The 19,519-nt window shown below is 58.5% G+C and overlaps 6 protein-coding genes across 6 annotated transcripts; 3 read left to right on the top strand and 3 right to left on the bottom strand.

Moving 5' to 3' along the window:
* Positions 1-1,297: 1,297 nt before the first annotated feature.
* BXZ73DRAFT_6371 (uncharacterized protein) lies at positions 1,298-4,233 on the top strand (the record flags this gene model as incomplete). Its single annotated transcript, XM_048021764.1, has 4 exons — positions 1,298-1,569; positions 3,501-3,672; positions 3,730-4,092; positions 4,144-4,233. Coding segments are annotated over 4 exons (897 nt in total), but the record flags the coding sequence as incomplete, so codon positions are not given.
* A 647-nt stretch (positions 4,234-4,880) lies between these two features.
* BXZ73DRAFT_88126 (mesa protein) lies at positions 4,881-7,697 on the top strand (the record flags this gene model as incomplete). Its single annotated transcript, XM_048024843.1, has 8 exons — positions 4,881-4,990; positions 5,051-5,257; positions 5,305-6,061; positions 6,118-6,416; positions 6,476-7,061; positions 7,115-7,273; positions 7,346-7,468; positions 7,524-7,697. 8 exons carry the CDS (start codon positions 4,881-4,883, stop codon positions 7,695-7,697), a joined length of 2,415 nt encoding a protein of 804 aa, XP_047881106.1.
* A 364-nt stretch (positions 7,698-8,061) lies between these two features.
* Positions 8,062-10,506, bottom strand: BXZ73DRAFT_41446 (cytochrome P450; the record flags this gene model as incomplete). The annotated part of the gene is given in 14 exon segments (XM_048018771.1): positions 8,062-8,098; positions 8,177-8,441; positions 8,536-8,702; positions 8,765-8,802; positions 8,857-8,967; positions 9,021-9,055; positions 9,110-9,248; positions 9,306-9,422; positions 9,437-9,577; positions 9,648-9,764; positions 9,839-9,979; positions 10,028-10,087; positions 10,153-10,297; positions 10,406-10,506. 14 exon segments carry the CDS (start codon positions 10,504-10,506, stop codon positions 8,062-8,064), a joined length of 1,614 nt encoding a protein of 537 aa, XP_047881105.1.
* A 616-nt stretch (positions 10,507-11,122) lies between these two features.
* On the bottom strand, positions 11,123-12,003 carry BXZ73DRAFT_41783 (uncharacterized protein; the record flags this gene model as incomplete). Its single annotated transcript, XM_048018840.1, has 3 exons — positions 11,123-11,552; positions 11,648-11,844; positions 11,908-12,003. 3 exons carry the CDS (start codon positions 12,001-12,003, stop codon positions 11,123-11,125), a joined length of 723 nt encoding a protein of 240 aa, XP_047881104.1.
* Positions 12,004-12,304: 301 nt separating this feature from the next.
* BXZ73DRAFT_88124 (kinase-like domain-containing protein) lies at positions 12,305-13,770 on the bottom strand (the record flags this gene model as incomplete). Its single annotated transcript, XM_048024842.1, has 6 exons — positions 12,305-12,504; positions 12,560-12,722; positions 12,780-12,904; positions 12,968-13,180; positions 13,228-13,574; positions 13,625-13,770. The coding sequence occupies 6 exons, from the start codon at positions 13,768-13,770 to the stop codon at positions 12,305-12,307; spliced, it is 1,194 nt and encodes a 397-aa protein (XP_047881103.1).
* A 2,251-nt stretch (positions 13,771-16,021) lies between these two features.
* On the top strand, positions 16,022-17,597 carry BXZ73DRAFT_88123 (FAD/NAD(P)-binding domain-containing protein; the record flags this gene model as incomplete). Its single annotated transcript, XM_048024841.1, has 3 exons — positions 16,022-16,040; positions 16,106-16,271; positions 16,331-17,597. The coding sequence occupies 3 exons, from the start codon at positions 16,022-16,024 to the stop codon at positions 17,595-17,597; spliced, it is 1,452 nt and encodes a 483-aa protein (XP_047881102.1).
* Between the last annotated feature and the right edge of the window lie 1,922 nt (positions 17,598-19,519).

Here is a 19,519-nt window from a genome sequence, read left to right as displayed (position 1 = left end):
TTGCCCGCCCTCCGCCTCGACTTTCAGACCACGCACAGCCGGTACCGCGTCAGCAAAGCATCCAAGGCCGACTTGAAGTGACGCATCGCCGAAGCGAAACGCGTCGCCTTAGGTCTCTGCCCGCTGTGTTCGCGCGGAAAATTCCTGCACCCGGTGTCCTCGCGCTTTCGTCTCTGTGACTGAACCAGGTGTATGTGCTTGAAAACGCGGGTCCTATAGTGTAATTCGGCGTCTACATAACAGATTCCGGCGTTCTGCTTGCCGACTGCCCCTTGCCTCCTCGCCGGATTCCCCAATCCCCTTTACCCTCATCTTGTTTTCACCCTGGCTTTCGCCTTCCCGGGTTGCTGCAACGCCCTGTTCCGGACATCACCGTCAATTAATCCCGGCTCTCGAGCAGTTTGGTGGAGGCTGTACCCACCGCGATCTCCCGGTGTGGCTCGACTCAGAAGCCGACTTGAACATCTCCACCCCCGTCGTGATAGGTCTTGTGCTAGAAATTGCAGTGGGAGAGTTGGCGAAGGCTGTGGAATGAACTGCGGAGGTGCGTTGCTATATGGTATGGATGGAATATCTCGAATCTCAACCATTTGCGAACCATAGCGTCCTCTCTTCTCTCTTCTACCCCAATCGCTTCTACCCTCACTGTGAGCGGATATCCCAAGACTATCAAATCTACGAACGTCGTGGTCGGAACCCGGTAAGTTTGACAAATATCGGTCCCTCCCTTCAGGCCACTGAGTCCTATACTCATGCGGAAGCGGACAGACGTGCCGTATGAACATTGAACAACATGGCTCAAAGTGGATATTCGGCGCAATATGCCCAGGCGTCCTATAACTACCCTACACCCACCTCTCAGCCTCAGTCACCACAAGGATACGACATGAGGGCTCAGCATCAGTACCCACAACACTTCCAGCAGCCGTCATACTCGCAACCATCCCCGAACTTTTCCCATCCCTCTGGTACCCCCCTCCCCAGACCACCCTCAAGGATGAACTCACTCCCTTACCCTCCGCCTCAGTCTGCACCAGTACCTCGTCCTCTTTCAAGAGTCAGCACTGCTCCCCATCCCGCTCCACAAGCTCCCCCGATGCAGCGCCCTCCGTCTCGAGTTGCGCCCTCGCCTTACGTCCAAGGACCTCCTCCTATGCAACGACCGCCGTCGCGAATCAACCCAGTAGCATACACGCCTGTGTTAGCCGGGCCTATGACCTCCCCCCACCCACAGCCTCACGGGCAGTACTTTCCCCCCCGCTCTCCTCAACCATATCATATGGCACCTGCGGCCAATCCCTACCCATCTCCTGTCTCGCCTCAAACTACGCAAAATGCACCTCCCCAGAATGGACGGCGTCCTCTCCCCGATCCCCGAACACTGCCCGCCCCTTCTGGCAATAACCAAGTGTTTCCTACTCCAAGGTCGTCGCCTTCCCCGCAACCTCACGTGCCTACCCATCGTCCAACGCAGTCGGTTCCGAGTGCGTTCCTACCTCCCGCTCGCCCAGTTTCCGTGGGTAGAGTTCCATCCGCACAGCCGCCAAATGTCAATGGGTTCTCTACCACGTCTACGAGTCCACCTCGTCCTCTCCCATTACCTCGAACTGCTGGAGCGGTAGAGCAGATGATGCATCAAACCCCACAGTACCCTCCTCCGAGCCCAGTGAAACGAGCCCTTCCTCAACCCGCCCATACAGTCCACAGGAGCAGAATACGAGGAATCCCCAGCCTGCACCAGGACAGAACTTTGTCCCCATGTGGAAGCGAGCTCTTCCGCAGCCAGGTGGTTCGTCCATTGGGCCGTCTGAGTCGTTATCACAAGCACAACTCGCCATGGAGCGTAGAAGCACTGTTTCCGGTCCCCTATCTCGACCGCTGCCTTCACCTGGCCCAACTGCCTCCAACGCCGTAGTAAATCATTCGCTCGGTCGCACCGGGACTCTGCCTCCTCATCTGCAGCTGCAACATACACCCGCGCCTGCCCCCTCGCGCCCTCAACTTCCTCCTCCAAGGTCTCCCCGAACCCCGCTCACCGTCAATACTCCGAGTTCCAACGGGACTGGGCCGGTCTCGAGGTGGCATGCTCGTGAGCGATCCCGCACACTCCCTTCCCCCGTTGCAGCCCCAACGTACCCCCCTCCACCCCACCCATCTTCCCCGCACCCGCAACATTCTTCTCCATCACCTATGAACTCTGATGACGATGAGGAGTTGACAAATGCTTTGCTTGAGCGTCGTCCGCGTTCAGTTAGTCCGCAGTATGGCATCCGAGAATTACCGTCGCGATCCAGTCAACTGGTACATCCTCCTAGCCAAGTTCCGACTCCTCAGTCGCCTCGACGTCAATTGCCATCGCCCAGTCCATCATCTCCCAGCCACCAGAACGACATAAGCCTCGCTTCTCGGATGGCTTCCATGGATCTTCAACGTTCGATGTCACCTTCCCCGACCTTCCGACCAGGTCACGGGCACTCGCATTCCGTGTCCAGTGTTACGTCCTCGAGGCCGATGCCTCAACCTCCTGCTCAGTCGCAACAGAATGGATGGCCTGCGACGTTGCCGCCCTTGCCTAAAGCACCGACTTCGACCAACTGGAACGGGCCTCCAGCTTCCCAGTCGGCGTTCGCCCAGATGCAAGCACGAGCACTCCCAATGCCCGCGCGGTCGAACACAACTGCTGCGACGACTTTCCCCCGATCGCCTAGAAAGACGGCTCTCGATATGAGTTTGGATGATGCACCTCCCCCTTCATTGCGCCGTTCTCCGGCACCTCTATCTTCGCTCCCGCAGGCGACTCAACAACAGCCGCAATCTCAGTGGGCATCACAGCAACAGCCTGTTCCATCGCGTTCTCCTGTGAGATTCAGTTCACCATTGCCCGCTCCGCCGTCGATGAATGCACGAGCTCAAACGGCCCCCACAAACACGAGCGGGCATCTACAAAGGACTCCCTCAGATGCGACGTCGGTTTTCTCGCTGTCGAACTTCCCTGCTCCGCCTACTGTAGCCCCCACCTCACCATCCAAGAGCACTTTTGGCGGATCTTCTCAGCCGAAGGCACCAGTGCAGCAGCCATCACCGATGAACTCGCAATTCGGGAGGTCGCAGTCTCCGGTGAAGTTTCAGCCTCAAAGGCCCGCACCTCAGCCTCCGCAGCGCTCACCTTCTATCCGGACCCCCAAGATCTCCTTCCCCGCGAACGCCGACGTCGACAGCGACGAAGACGATGCGAACCAACCCCCTGTGGTCATCATCTCAGGTTCGGGAGACTCGCGTGATGACGCGCCACCGACCCTTCCCACCTTCTCATTTGGTGGCGACGACGACATCGACAACGAGCTGCCCAGCATCAATATCGGTGGCGCAGTCGACGGCCCTTCACCCCCGCAGATCTCACTCTTGGGTGATTCGGGGTCTTCGTCCAAGAAGAACCAGACGCAGACGCGCAAGATGCAAGAGGCGATATCCAACCCACGGCTGGAGGCGGCGAAGCGCAGAGGTCTCGTATGCGGCGGATGCGGAGGCGCTATCATCGGCCGCATCGTGAGCGCGATGGACATGAGGTGGCACCCGGGATGCTTCAGGTGCTGCGAGTGTGACGAGCTGCTGGAAAACCTCAGTTCGTATGCGCACGATGGGAAGCCGTATTGCCATCTGGATTACCACGAGGTACGTCTTTGAAGCTACCTTATTCCGTAGAGACGCATCACTCAACCTTCCCTGCAGCTGTTCGCGCCGAAATGCTACCACTGTCAGACTACGATTGTGGACGAGCGGTTCATCACTCTCGACGACCACGAGCTCGGCAAACGGACGTACCACGAACAACACTTCTTCTGCGCGGAATGTGGAGATCCATTCCTGCCCACATCGGACCCTGGCGCGCCCTCGCGTACATTCGCTGGAGATGGCGCGTTTGCGGACGACGACGTTGGCTTCACGGTATACCGTGGTCATCCGTACTGCGAGTCGTGCCATGTCCGGCTGCGGATGCCGAAGTGCAAGAAGTGCAAGAAGAGTATCCGTGACGGGATGCAGGCAGTGGAGGCTCTGGGTGGGAAGTGGTGCTGGGAGTGCTTCACTTGCGCCGTGAGTTCCACTTATCATTCATCCTTGCAGTAGCCTGACATCGTTGTGCAGAGCTGTGACAAGCCCTTCGACAACCCCGCATTCTTCCAGCGCGAGAACAAACCCTTTTGCGAAAACTGCTTCAGTATTATGATTCGGAACGAACTATAATGAACTGTCCCGGTATCCGACCCTGTGTTTTTCTCATTTCTGTGCTTCTGTACAGCCGCCGTTCACGCACGCTGCTCATAACTTATGACCACTCTCTCGCAGGGTTGCACAAGTACAATGCTCACTCCCCGTCTGTTCCTCCTGTCACAATGTTCACCGGCCCACTGTCCGCTTGCGCTCCCCTACATTATCACGCAGCATCCTGGATTTCGTAGACTGATGTATCCATGCAGATATGCTCTTCACTTCTGTCGCCATCCTGTATACTGACTTGTCAGTGATTATGATATAATATTGCTCCCCTCTCAATCGGTAGAGCTCCACTCGATGGCTACAGCACGGAGATATCGGCGCACATGTCCGTCAATGATGCATGAGATTAGATACAGACATTCACTGCCATGTATCATGCATACACATCTAATAAGACACCAGCATGTCGTGCTAAAAACCCATCCGCGCCGATGTGCGTTGAGAGTAGCAAAGGGACATGTTGACAACGCTGCGCGAGGGAGGACCTACAGAAGCCGCTGCCTGACCCGATCCGCCACTACCGCGAGACGGACTTTTCCTCCTCCTTCCTCCTCCGTCGCCTCTTTCTGAGGACGCTTTTCACACGCGGGCTTGCGCTGAGCGTGATGTCCAGTGATGCGCAGCACTGCTCATTTGTACTTGTCGCCGACTTCGACATCGACAGAGGCGCACAGTTGACATACCAGTTTCCTCAGCCTCTTGGCCTCGATGAAGGGTGCGTTCACCTGCGACTGTTTGGCACCTAAGCTCATTTTCTTACGCGTATCTTCTGCAGAATCCTCGCCAACCTTATGCTCCCCGATGGCGCGGAGAGACAACCCGCGGACTGGACCGTGTTCTTCTTGAACCAGACACCGTTCAACACCATCAAGCCCATACTGGCCCTCGAAAACGATGACGCGGAGGACACGGAGGTCGAGGGGCCGAAGATGCTGTATGTTATCAACCTTGTGCGGACGAAGCTGGATAAGACGGTGCGGAGGTGAGTGCTCATACACGGCTGTCCGACTGGGTCTTGAAGGGGAGCAGAGGTGCCACAGTTAAGGCCATGGCGATATGCACAAGATACCCCTTCGTCCAGATCTTCAAACCCGTGCTGCTTCTCGCGCTCGACGACTACTTCATGAACCCGTCCCAAGATTGCCTCGCCCGCCTCTTCGACGCGGTCAACGCGATGGACTTTGCCAACATGCCCGTCCTTTCACGCTGGGAGAAGATCATCCTCCGCAACACCGAGCGGCAGGACGTCCTCCTCGGCCGCTACGACGACCTCGCCCCCGGCTCGGACCCCACTACTGCAACGCAGGCGACGACCGCGTTCCACCCCGCGCTCCCTGGCCACAGGCCAACGAACTCGGCGGACTCGCGCGTCAGCTTCGACGATGCCATGCGCGCGGGCAAAGGTTTACCTCCCAAGAACGGCTCGGACCACCCCAAGGCGGCGGGCTCCGCGCGGAGCCAGGCGTCGCCGTCAGAAGCGTCGTTCTCGCTCGACGGGAGCGCGGTTTGGGTGGGAGACGAGAGCGGGCTCGACCAGATGGGCTTCGTCCAGAACGCCGCGAGCGCAAGCAGCACGAGCGTGAGCACAGGCGGTACGCGGGGACGGAGATCTGTCGACGCGTCCTCATCATCATCGCATGGGACCTATGGGAACACACCGTCGTTTGGGGGAGCGGCATCCGCGGCTTTGAAGGACTCGCACTTCTTCCATACCGCGATTAACTACAACGAGCATTTGCTGCCGGTGAAGGTACCACTTGGGACGTTCCCAGGAGAAGTAGGCGAGGTGAGTTCCCATCTGTCGGATGGTTCAAGGATGCAATAGCTGAGGGGCACGAGTAGGGGTCCTTGACGATGCTTTGCACAACATTTTCCCAACACATCACAACCATTTCCGGCCCACAGCATCCACATCTTCATACTAACGGCACACTCACTCCTCCGGTCATCGTACTATTCAACGCACTGATTACGGGAAAGCGCATCATCTTCCTCGGCCACCACAAACTCGCGGAAAACGTATCAAATCACGTCCTCGCTGCCTGCGCTCTGGGCTCGGGGTGCGGCATCATCCTCCGAGGATTCATCAAGCGCGCTTTTCCTTATGCGACACTCATCAATCGAGACGAATGGGAGAATGTGTAAGTACATATTTCACTCTCTTGTCCTTCCTGCTTGTTCACCAATCCGTGCTTTTCAGCCCCGGATACATTGCCGGCGTCACCAACCCGATCTTCGAGGCAGCAGGTTCATGGGACCTGCTTTGCGACATCGGCACGAACCGCATGGTTGTCCACAAGGACATTTTCGCCAACCACCCCGCGTTATGGACCCCCGCTGCAAACTCACTCATCTCCCGCGCGGGCACGATCAAGGCCGAGCAGTTGCTCGGAGAAGACGACGCCGTGCGCGGGCCGACCAAGGACGGAGGTGCGACACAGAAGCCCGAGTTCACAGGCCGCCCGGACAGCACCGACAATGTCTTCATCGAGGACATCCTCAGCGCGATCGCGGCGCACTACTCAGAGGCGCACGTGCGCGCGAAGTTCGCAGAGTACGCGCTCCGCTTCGTGCACGTAGCCTCGAGGTACGAGGAAGACGCTCTTGGGACGACGGCGATTGGGTACCCGACCGCGGCGTACGCGGAGCGGGCACCGAATGAGCGGCCGCGGTTGGGAAGTGGGCCGTTCTTTGCCGACGACGGGGCGGCGGGGAAGGAGCTCGCGGCGAACGCGGGGCGGATCGAGGCGTGGCGGAGGACGGAGTGTTACAAGCTTTTCCAGGAGGTGGGTCGGCCGTCTGACTTGGACAGTGAATCGTGTGCTGAAGGAATACACAGGACTTCACGTACACCATGTCCATCAAGCCTATCGCGGCGTTCGACTTGTCGCACCAGCTCGCCCGCCTGCGGTATGCGCGGAGTATCTCGGATAGGGAAGCAGAAGCTATCTTCCGGTCACTATCCGAGAACCTCAACAGCTACGACCAAGTGACAGAGGTGAGCAGCCACGCGCACCCTGGCCTCATCCCCGGCCCCAGAACACCCCGCTGACCGTTGGCCCCGCCACAGCTCCTTTCGTGGCTCCCACCGCACCTCCACGGCCTACAGCCGCTCAGCTTCGGGCTCTTCCACCAGTCCGAGGTCGTCCGCGAGCTCACCGTCGACCTCTTCAACCAGCTCCGGGAGCACCCCGTGCGCGCCTCCTCCTCTCTCCCTCTCGCCGTCTTCGCGCTGACTCGCGGCGCAGATCGGCGTGCAGTACCTCCAGGCGCTGAACCACTTCCAGCGGTACGCGTACGTCCGCCAGGCGCACGCGCGCGAGCTCCACGGACGTGACTCGAACGCGCTCACCATCCCCGCGACGTCGTACATGTCACGCACGCCGTCGAACCGGAGCGTGTCGAGCCTGACGAGCGGGTAGCACGCTGTCATCGGAAGTCGGGAGCGGGACGCTGTCGCACTTGAGCGCGGCGCGGCCGAACCCCTCAGCCCTTCCGAGGGGTAGCCTCGATTCCTACGAGCGGGGAGTACGTAGGAACACCGCACGGCGTGCTCAAAATACGATGGTCTCTCCGTAGCCCGGGGTCGCGTGGGCGTGGTGGGAGGTGGGGCACATGTACGAGTAGATTCTTATTGTTTGATTATTACGAGAACTGTAGCACAACACACTCTGGATACCCAACCAAGACTTGCTGTATCTACCTGCCCCTCGTGCTGACCCAAGCACCCGCCCAAGTCACGATCCCCCCGCCGCGAACCCCCAAGAACCCGCGAACGGAACCCCGTCATCGCCTCGTCAACACCAACGGCGCCCTCTCCGGGCTGCAAAAAAACGACCACCGTCAGCACCGTTGGCATACAGCACCGTAGGCATACGAGACGGAAGCGCGGCGGGCTCACTAGATCGTCAGGCTGTGCTGGCTCCGCAACAGCCGCGCGGCGCGCGCCTCGCGCGTCTCGCCCGCGAACCGCGCCTCCTCGCGCACGGTCACGCGGAAGCGCGCGACGAGCAGCGTGAGCGCGGCGACGGCCTCGGTCTCCGCGAAGCCGCGGCCGATGCAGCCGCGCGGGCCGCCGGAGAAGGGCAGGAAGGCGTCGCGCGCGCGGGAGCCGGGGTCGAGGAAGCGCGCGGGGCGGAAGCGGGAGGGCTCGTCGAAGTACTTCGCTGTGGGGGCGCGTCAGTCGGGTGTGGGAGGGCGAATGGGGCGGCGGGAGCAGGGGAGCAAAAGGGGAAAAGGGAGGGAGGGGAGGGGACGCACGATTGTGGTGGAGAGAGGGCGCGCAGAGGGTGATGTAGGACCCGCGTGGGACGGGGATGGCGATTTTCTCGCCAGCGGCGTTGGTGGTGGTGAAGGTCGTGTCTTCGGCGCTCTGCTTGGGGATGTCGACGACTGGGGGGAACCAGCGGAGTGTCTCGTTGAAGACACTACGGATCGCAGGGGCGAGGGTAAGGGGATGTGGAGCAGCGGCAACGCGGAAGGAACGTACGCGAGGGAATAGGATAGCGAGCTAAAGTCGTCATATGTCTGAGGAGAGGGTTGAGCAGTGCATCTAGTAGAGGCCGTTGGTGAGGGGCGTACCGGCTCCCTGCCTTCTGGAAGGACGGACTTGATGTTTTGATAGAATGCCTCCTGCTCCTCGGGGTTCAGGGCGAGAAGGATGAGAGCATATGCAAGGGTATGCGCCGTAGTCTGGCAGTTCATAAGGTGAGCCTTGGATCGTCACATAGGCCCTCGGTCCATACCTCGTACCCGGCCACCAGGAAAAGGAACACGTTTCCTGTGGTAGAATATTAGAGATGTCTGGCATCAGTTGGGTCACCGGACAACGCACCAACGAGTTTCTCGTCCGTCAACTTCGCTGCGCTATCGAGCTCGTCCTCGTTGGCATCAAGCAAGTTGCTGAACAGGTCGTAGCGCTCCTCCTTCGTCTTCGCCGCTCTGCGCGCCTCGACCATCTCTGCCAGATAGAGCTGTGCAACCAGCGATAAGCGTACGGGAATCGTTAGGATAAGGAGAGTTTGGTGTACCTTGATCTCTTCGAAGGCGCGTATGAAATGCCTCATTGACGGCGTGCCCCAGCGCAAAATCCAGTCCGGGAAGAGAATGCGGAGGAAGAGACGATGCGATACTTCATTGAGTGCGTCCTGACAAGCAGGACAAGTGTAAGCATAGCATATGCTGCTAGATCGGAGTGTAAAAATGCCTTGAATGTCATTGAGTGACCTTGGGGAGCGATCGAATCCTCGTTCCAAGATATCCTCCGCCCGAACCCAGCCACACCAATGACGAGAAGGGTAATCTGGAAACACACGCGCCCAGGCACGGAGCCATCAAAATCGCCTCGAGCGACCCAGAATTTAAACACTCACGCCGACCGTAATGTCCATGGCGTTGTCCAGCTCCACCACCTCGCGGTCGCCCCATACGTTGTGGAAGAGGTCGTGGAGGATGAGGACCGTCTCGTCCCACACAAGCCGATTGTTCTTCTGCTCCGAAAGGCCGTCAGTCGTCGTGCTTACCGCTGGTGGATGTATGCGCAGCCAAGCGGAGGAAGACCGACCTCCGAAAACGCCGGAGCTGCGATCTTGCGCTGGCGCTTCCACTCATCGCCCTCGGTGACGAGGATGTTGGAGCCAAAGGCGGCGAGTATGTCGTAGAACTCGAGCGGCTTTGGGAAGCGCGCACGGGCGCCGACAATCTCCTGCAAACTGGTGTTGGCAACAGGGTAGGCGTTCAAGGGGCTACCTACCTTGGCTATGGCGGGATCGGCGACATAGTACGTGACCTGAGGAGTAGGTAGATAGTTGACCTGGGGCGCACACGATTGTGAATGGGTCAACAAGTCGGCGGAGTGGACGGGAGGCGGAGGCATACCGCGGAGACGACGTCGACCCCGGCTTGGGCAAAATCTTGATATTTCTTGTAGAAACTTCGCTGCGGACCGGGAGAGATGCCGGGGACGGTGAACGGGAACCAGAGGAAGCGGTCGGAGAATATCGTGCGGAAACCTGGCCAATCTCTGTGGAACGCAGGAAAGAGATGGTGGGCCGGAATGCGAGAGGACCAAAAGAGGGAGCGAGTCAATACGCGACACTTGGAGACCAGTGACTTGGTGGAGGAGACGCACCCGATGGACTGGACTGCCCGCCGAAAGCCAAGTATTTTGGGGACAATGTAGAAGACGGCAAGGCCCACGCCGAGGGATACCAGCGTTTGCGTTTCGAACATCCTGCTCGCGACGGCAAGTCAAAGCGGAGACGGAGGGGGTAAGGAGGAGCAGGACGGGGGAGGAAGGAAAGTGAGGGCGAAGGGGAGGATGTGGGGAAGACAGGCGACGGGACGACGGTGTCCAGGCATCGCAGCGAAGAGACTCGTGAAGCCATCGAAGCTGCCGTGAAGTGGGAACGGACGCTCGGCTCCAGCGGGTGCGGCTATCCGGGCGCGGCTACTTTGTATGGCTGTCCTGATGCTTCCTAACTGCGTGTAAACCCTTGTGAGACAGGCCAATGAGAATGAGAGTGATGTAAGGGATTTCGAGAGGGAACAGTTCGTTCCCCTCATGCTCCACTGTGCGAGCGTCCGCCCGGAAGGTGCTAGGCAAGACGCGGTCAGAGGTTGCGTCCCCGGACGGTCCGCTTGAGCGCGAAACGGCGTCGCCAGAGCCCTCTCTCGCCAAAGCGTTGGTGGTGCGCTTTGGTTGCGGGTGGATGCAATGTGGGGGAGGAAAAGAGGCCCGGGCGCTGACCCGCACTTTCCATCCACGCTTAGTCAGCACTCGTTCGTTGCTCACATGCACAGCGGAACGGCACTCATCGCAACCAGTTTCGCATAACGCTAGCGGTGCCTATTCGCGACATTCCAGTAGCCTGCGCCATCTCTTCTCCTTAGCTTCTGCCTCCTTCAGTTCCTTCCCAAACGCCTCTAGCACCGCCTGCTTCACGTCCCGGTTTACACGCGCGCCTTCGCGGATCTTGGTCAGAGCCACAAAGGTTTCCAGTCCGAGCGGTTCGACCTCATGCATCTCCAGTGGCTGAGACCTCGTCGCGAGCGTGACGAGGGACCGCAGCAGCCACTCGTGCACGACATACTCTCGCGCGAAGACGAGCCACCGGACCCCGTCGCTCGGATCCTCGGGGCACACGGCCTCCGAGAGGGCGCCAATGGCGTGCTTGCGAAACGCGGCCATCTCCCAGCGAGTCGAGAGCTTGAGCAACGAGCGGTTGCTTCGGGTCCAATCGTCCTCGCTGTTTAAAGGAGGGAGGTAATCTATGTGTCTCTTTGGAATCGGCTTCATGCAGCCCTGATATTGGCTGCAGTACATGAGTGGGTTGAACAAGACGGATGAGCTTTTTTTTGGGGGGGAAGAAACACGCACAAAGCGAACATCACTTCCAACAAGCTCCGAAACTCTTTTGCCGTAACATCGTTCAGTACGAGTGGATGCTCGTCCGAAGACCCCTCGATGGGCTCGTTGGCGTTCCCGGAGTTACGCACGAAGCGTTCGCGGAAGTACACCGACTCATGTTGGAACCGTGAGCGAGGCATCTTGAAAAGAGTATTCTCAACCTGTGAAGAGGTGGTCAACGAGGCGCTCTTCACGTTCACGCCATCAACTACAACAGACCGCACCTGGAACACTACGTGATCGCGGTAATATATCTCATCCCTAATGATGCAGTTGTCTCCGTTGGGAGAGGGTTCACATTGACCGTTGAGACTCCCCATGGCTTGGGTACAGTGATGTAGTGGTGACTGGGTAAGAGGGCCGGGGAGGTGATGGCTATCACCAACGACGAGACCCTCTTATACCTGACCGATATCTGGCGCGCATGAGTGCTGCAGCGCCATTTGAGCCACTCCGGTTGCACCTGACACGCAGCACAAGTCACCTGTACCCTCGCTGCGGTAGGCAAATGAATATTAGGGTGGGTCAAGTCGTATGCAAGAAGTCCGGGTGCTGCAGACGTGTACATGCTGCATTGCCCTCGCTCTGTCCGCAGAACCGCCTCGTGTGTAAGCTCGCTCATCACGCCGACGCAAACCACTCGTCCTCCAGGAGTTCCGCTGCGGTAGCCCTTTCTTCGGGACGAATGGCGAGGCAGCGGCGCAGAAACGCGGCGGTCGCGCCCACCTCGTGCGCCGACATCTCCTGCCGGATGTGCGGGAAATTCGTGAGCCAGTCCTCGAGCGGGCCGGAAAGCGGCGGCGGGACCTGCTTCAGCTCTCCTGCGACTGAAGTTGAGCGGACGACGCGGAGGGAAAGGGGAGGGAGAGCGCGCACCGTCGGGGGTGAAGTACTTGTCACGGGCTGCACAGCGGTCGAGGAAGTCGCGCGGGAAGGGCCCGAGGTGCTCCGCGATGCGGGCGAGGTGGACCTCCACTTGACTGAGCCTGGGGGTGCGGGAGCACTGGAAGAGCGAGGAGCCGGTAAGGGTCTCGAACGCCTGTACACCAAGGGGGGCAGCTCAGTCGCTGTACCAAGTTTCTACGGGACGGCCTACCATGCATCCTAGTGACCAGATGTCCGATGGTGTCGACCAAGGGTGCGCCAGGATCACCTCGGGTGCGCGAAGGGGGGATGGAGTAACGTTTTCTGTTTCTGGGGTAAGGTCATCGAGGAACACGGCTGCAGCAAAGTGTCAGAAGGCGCCAAACGGCGGCGGGCCATGACCCAGGGGGATCCACTCACATCCACCAAAATCTCCCAGAGACACATCTATGTTCTCGACCGATGGATCAAGTCCAACATTCGGAAGAGGCTGGGTCTTCACGGTCACCGATGGGCCAACCCACTGTTTGGCGTATTCTGGAGCGTGGTTTTCCGATGGGTGATCATGCAAGTAGCGCTTGAGATCGTCGTGACCGATGTTCAGCTTGATGAAGAGATTCGATGCTTTGACATCTGCGACGGCGTCAGCTTGGCAGACGCTTCCCGGAAAATGATCGCACCTGCATGCACGACCTTCATCTCCCTGTGCAGAAAATCCAGTGCGAGGAGCGTCTGGCGCACTATGCGCTTCACCACTGGCAATCGGAAGCGCGCATGGAGTTGCCCCGTCTGGAGGTCGTCCACAGTCGATCCGTACGGCGCCGTCACGATGCAGCGGTGGGGGCCGTACTTGCTTTCGGCAGTAAAGAGAGCCAGCGGTTCCACCAGATGGCAAAATCCAGGGTGGTCCTGGGTCTCGCAGGCTCGCAGCTCATGGAAACGGCGATAGATCGCGAGCTCGGCGGAGTCTCCGCGCGTCGCGAGGATGGTCAGGACTTTGACCACCACGTACCGTTCGCCTCCATCCCTGCGTGAAACGTGAGTTGGAGCAAGAAGGCTATCGTCTGCGGAACGCACCTTCGGTACAGCGCAAGCCAGACGTTGGAATAGGCTGCCCAGCCGATCTTTCGAACGACCTCGTATGTGCCCCCGTCGTGGTCTTCGAAGACGTGTCCGATCTGGACGGGAAAGTAGCCCGCAAAGCCGCAGTCCACGCTCATCATGTGGGGCTCTTCGTGGCAGCGGACTTCGATGGGGTCGGAAGGGTCGCCGCCGAGGAAGACAAGTCTCCAATGAGACGCGTCGGGGACGCGGGGGGTGTTGTGCAAGTGTCGCGCGTTCCATCGACCGGCGAGTCGGGCGGGGGTACGAAATGAATTCTTTGCTGAGATAACATGGCAGGCGGTTGAACCGCGAGCTGTACGGGTTAAAACACCAGATGCTTGTCGGATTGCTGTTGCAAACCGTGTGGGTATCACTGGACGCGATTGCTAAGTTCGCGTCGCGCGCCACAGGAGATAGTAGAGGAAGCACTCACTAGCTGTCCTCAGTTCCGTGAATTCTGCTTCTGTCGCGAGAGAGAGATACAGCGACGACTGCGCTTGAAGTGGCAGCCATATATATGTGGATATGGCTAGGTTCTGGTTGACGTCAGAGTTTCCGTCAAGCTCGAGCTTGTGGAGCGAGAGGATTGCATTGTCTGACGACTTCTTGCCCAAATGTGCACGGGGCATCCTGCCTTCTGCGGAAAGCCTTCATGGAAGAGACGAACGAGCCAGCGGGCATGTTGGGTGCAGTGAGTCGGAGGTGTGAAGGTGAAAATGGGACGCCGGATCGTCTCAGAACAGTGGACGCGAGTTGCTCCGGAAGGGGCGGGCCGTTGCTCCACGGATCCAAGAACGGGTGTATGTAACTTTACAGCTGTTTCCGAAATGATTGCCCGACCAACTCCGATGATACGCGAGCGCGCATCACACGCGAGCTGCACGAACGCACACGAGAAAATCGAAAAAATCGAAAAATCGTCCTCGTCGCCTGCAGCCTCCGTACAACGCCTTTGTGCCCTCCAATACACTCCATTTGTCTCTGCTTCACTCCCTATCATGCCTGGGTGCTCTATCTCCCAAGATATCGAGGCTGGTGCGATCTACTCGGTTGATTCAAAGCCGGTCGCGGGTCGTCCTTGCTGAAGCTCTCGGAGTGTCCACACGCTCCATGCGACGACGAAAGGACGACTACAAGGCATTGTAGTAACTTCAAAACCGCCGGATTCGTCGCTCCCTGGCCCCTGGTCCTCGAGGATCTACGATATCTCCTCCCCACCCTTTGTTGTACCTCCACGAACGTCGAAGGCGTCAAATGGTCTCGCCGCTGCCCGCCGTATCCTCGTCCGACTCGGGGTTTCGCACAAGAAGCTGTGAAAGGAGCCAGCTGAACGCGACGGGATCATTCGGCATCAGTGGCTCGCTCAGATCACCTCCCAGTCTTCGGCCCCACAGCTTGTGTTCGCGGACGGCTCGAGCAAGGACAACCCGTTCAAAGGCGGTATGAACGCGTTTTGAACGGGCAGCATGCTGTGGAGAAGATCTTGGCTGAGCGGCCTGCAGGTGACGCTTCTCTATCCTCCCCGCCCTCACATTGAATGGCATTTCGATCACCGCGCGGGTGCCAGATGGTGCAGGCCTCATGCCTCAGGGTTTGGTGGATGGTGGCAGGTGCTGAGTTCTACGATTGGGCTGTCGCGGAGCCATGGTACGTCGTCTCAAGTCGTCTCGGTCCTCGTCCCGTCTCAGCAGCTGCTTTGATAGCTGCCCAAGATGAAACCGTTCCCGGCCCAAACGGTCTTCCCCCTGTCGACATTCACTGCACACACAAGAACTATGGAGTTTGATATGTTCCTTTGTTGGGGGGCTTGAAATTATGGGCCTGCCGCAGGTCTGCTAGTGCCATAGCGCCGGCCAGCACGATGACAGTATCTCTGTCGTCCATGGATTGCAAAGGCATGTACATGCAGCGCTCGAGCAGGGAGCAAGTAGAAATAGTGGTGTATGTGTGCTGGCAGCCTCACTCTCGCAGTCTCCCAATTTCCATCATTTTTCGAATTTTTTGCGGAGCTCGCGTCAGCTCGCGCACGCGCGGTGGGACTTTTCGATTTTCTCCGAATTTTTCGGAGTGTTCGTGCGTGTTGCCGCTCGCGTATCATCGGAGTTGGTCGGGCAATCATTTCGGCAACAGCTGTAAGTGGCGGCGGCACGCCGACTACGACGAGGCTACTAATACTACTGCCTTGCCTTCTGCCCTGTTGGTCTTCTCTCACCAGCTTTGCACGCGGTTCTGCTTCTCCTCGACACCGCGCTCATGTCACGCTTCATTCCCACCCCCGTGCGAGGCCCGCCATATGGCGCAATACCCAAGGCTGCCCGGTCCGGTGGCGTATAAAGGTCGTTAGCCTGCGGCTTACACCGGGTCGCAAGGATGGGCTCTTCATCGTCAAGTGAGTGCGATGTTTCGTGTGTTGCCAAGTGCATCCGTTTGACGGCATGTCTGGTGCCAACCAAGGTCATAACGCGGACGCCACCTCCGGTGGCCAGAAGCATATCTGCATCATCGGATTAGGACCTGTGGGCCTCGGTGCTCTCAAAACCGTCAAAGATGCTCCTCAGTTTAAGGATGGAACGTGGAGAGTGACTGCATTCGAGGGACGTGATAACATTGGTGGCATTTGGTGTGTCCCATGTTCACCTCGGCAGCGTACCCATGGGCTAACGAACGGACTTTGTGCAGGTACCCTGCACCTGCGGACGAGGATCCACCTCTCACGGCTCTGTACGATTCCCTGACCACTAACACCCCACATCCGTTCATGTGCTACTCTTCCATGCTCTATTCACCCGGCACCCCCATATACTGTCCAGCAACCACTGTGCTTCAGTACATCTACGACTTCTCTGCGCGATTCGACCTTGAGCCGCACATCAAGCTCAGCACCCGGGTCACTTCGGTCCACTGGAACCAAGCCTCATCTAGGTGGGACGTCACTGTGGAAGGTCCGGCCGGCAAGGAGACTATCCCGTTCGACCTTATCCTCGTCTCGAATGGGCACTTCCGCGTCCCTCGCTTCCCCCAAACACCCAGCCTTGCAACCTGGATCTCCCAGGGGAAAGCCACACACACGGCTTTCTACAGGAGACCGGAGACATACAGGGGCAAATTACTCGTAGTCGGCGGCGCGTATAGCGGACAAGACGTCGCAGCTGAGACTCGACCCTTCGCGTCCGCGATCATTCATTCCATCACAGACGCGACCCCCAAGGACCTCGATGGTGGCAAGTTCAAGATCCGCGGTCGCGTCGCTGAATATCTCGACCCCGCCGAGGGCAAGATCGTCTTCGAGGACGGCTCGACAGAGAGCGGGGTCGATCACGTCGTTGTCGCGACAGGCTACCAGTTCAACTTCCCATTCCTGTCCGAGCCAGAAGTTACTCCCACCACACCCGTGCCAGTCCCCCCATTGCCCGCCGCGCTACACAACACGACCTACCACCTCTTCCCCCTGGCGAAGCACATGTTCCCGCTTGTGACCTCCTACCCCCCATCAAGCCTCGCCTTCCTCGGGCTCCCCCTCCGTGTCGCGCCGTTTCCGCTCGCCGAGGTCCAAGCTCGCGCCGCCCTCCAAGTCTTCGCAGATCCAAGCACCCTCGACATCGCGCACGAGACCGAGGTGGTGCGCGCAAGGCACGCGACGTTCCTCGCCGAACACGGCGGCGACGTGCGCGCCGCGGCGGACGCGTGGTTCCGCTTCGGGTTTGAGGAGATGTTCGACTACCGCGACGAGCTGTACGAGTTCGTCGGGGACCCGTACCGCATCCCCCAGGCGGAGCGCCGGCTGTTCGAGGAGAAGGACTTCCTGCGCGAGCAGTGGCGGGCGATCGAGCGCGATGGGGAGGCGGAGGAGTGGTTGCGTGGTGTCGGTGCAGGCGAGGACCCTGTGCAGGAGTGGGAGGATCATATGTGGAAAGTTTACAAACGCACCGTGCCTTCGAGCGAATGAGTGCATAGATGATGTGTCTTCAGTAGAACTTGTATCTCATGCATCACTCTGTGAGCGGCCAAGCTTGTGGCCCATCGCGTTGCGTGCGAGCGATGTGTCTTTCAATGCCTTGAAATCACAGACGGAGCACCGAGTACTGGCCACCACGTGATCGCGGCACACGACGCGTTACGCGCGGCGGCACGTTTGTGCTTTGCTTTTCATCTCCATGCTCCTCAGTCCCCACCTCTTGAACCCGCGCAGGCCATTTCTTATGCCACTTTCACTCTTACCATTCCGCTCCGCATGTTTCTGTGAGAGTATTATGGCCCGGAAAGCAGCAAGGTGCGACTTGTTGATCTCAGCTCTGCGGGTGCGCTCTACATGAACTAACACGTTACGTCCAGATGAATCCACACAACAATAACCGTCTCCTCTTCCTCTCGACATCATCCGCAGAAATCCTCGCCCACCGTTCCCATTGCTCTCGGTGAATCGAGGCACGGCGCGCCCTCGGCTACTGGCGCGGTACCCCAAGTCCTACTGCGTTTTACGACCCATTCCGCCGACTCAAGCTTTCGCTCACCGCACTGCTCGAGGAAATCAAAAACGACATACAGGTGCGCTTCGACCGCATGGAGAATGCCTTCGAAGCTCTGGAAGAGCGCGGAGAGCGGATCTGACGAAGACCTCGGGGAAGCCGGCCGCGGCGAGAGATTTGGAAGGTATCAACGCTTGTGCGTCCGATAGTGGATGCTGGAGCGGAAGCGAACTCCGAGCCATTTCGAGGCGAGTGCTCACCCACACTGGAGGACATGCACTCCGTGACACGATTGGAACTCTACAGTGTCAATCATGGATGTCCCCGCTTCTGTGTACACTGTGCAAAGTCCCCACACCGCGAGGTGGACTCCCAATGACATATACATGGCAGTGAGTATATGCTTCATCGTTTTTGCGAGCCTCGCTTCATGATATGCGCATAGATCTGTTCCTCGAGTCAGCCCACGATCGAAGCTGCCTTCGGTGGCGACTCAAGGTTGGATTCTGTCATCGACGAGTAGGAAAGAAAATTTTACCTGAACAGCGGGAGTTCATCCCAATTCTTGAGCACGGTCGCAAGTCATCCGACACATACACCACAAGTCCATGATGACTATCTACAACGCAGACCAACTGTCCCTCAGTACCAGTCCACTCGTCCACACCATCGTTGCCAGGCATCACATCTCACATTGCACCCTCAAATGCGAAAGTTTCCTGCACTCCGACGCGCTCGCCAGAACGCTCATCACAAAAGTCTTTCGCAAGTGTCTCTCCCGCTTCGTCCTCAAGCCTTGCGAGCTTCTTCACCAGAGATACGATTGGTGCGACTGGCTCTCGCCCCAGCTCTACCCCATCCCCGCGCCACTCTCAGTCTCGCCGATGCCATCTCTTTCCCCCTTCCCCTCCGACGAGGTGATCGAGACACTTGACCAGTCGCCGCAAGTCTCTCCTCGAACAATAGGAAGTCCTCCCGACCGTCCACGTCGACCAGGAATAAGAATGGCCCCTTGAACCCCTCGCCGCCTTTTGTTCAAAATACTGCGAAGCGCTGCAGGACGGCAGGCGTTAAGAAGATCGATGCCTCTGGTGCAAGCGTGAAATGATCTTCACGAGACCGCTACCGCATGATAGACGATCGCTCGGTTACTGGCATTTAATTCGTACATGCGTTCTATCCAGACTGTACGGATGCATCTGGTCTTGTACCTTTCGTCATACTACGATAATTCGCCACTCACTGCTTGTCGATCCTCAACGATCACACATCGCGGCTCCTCTACCATTTACGTACGCGTATAGCCGATGGGGCTTGAAACGCCAACCACTACATATAGCCGCTGCCGGGACTCGGATATTCTGTCTCTCTTGACCTCAAACGCTCACCATCCTGCTCCCTC

Source organism: Epithele typhae (genome assembly GCF_022376455.1).
Source record: "Epithele typhae strain CBS 203.58 chromosome Unknown BXZ73scaffold_6, whole genome shotgun sequence".
Classification (NCBI taxonomy): domain Eukaryota; kingdom Fungi; phylum Basidiomycota; class Agaricomycetes; order Polyporales; family Epitheliaceae; genus Epithele; species Epithele typhae.
Note: the sequence above shows the minus strand (reverse complement) of the source record. Positions and strands in the feature narration are given on the sequence as shown.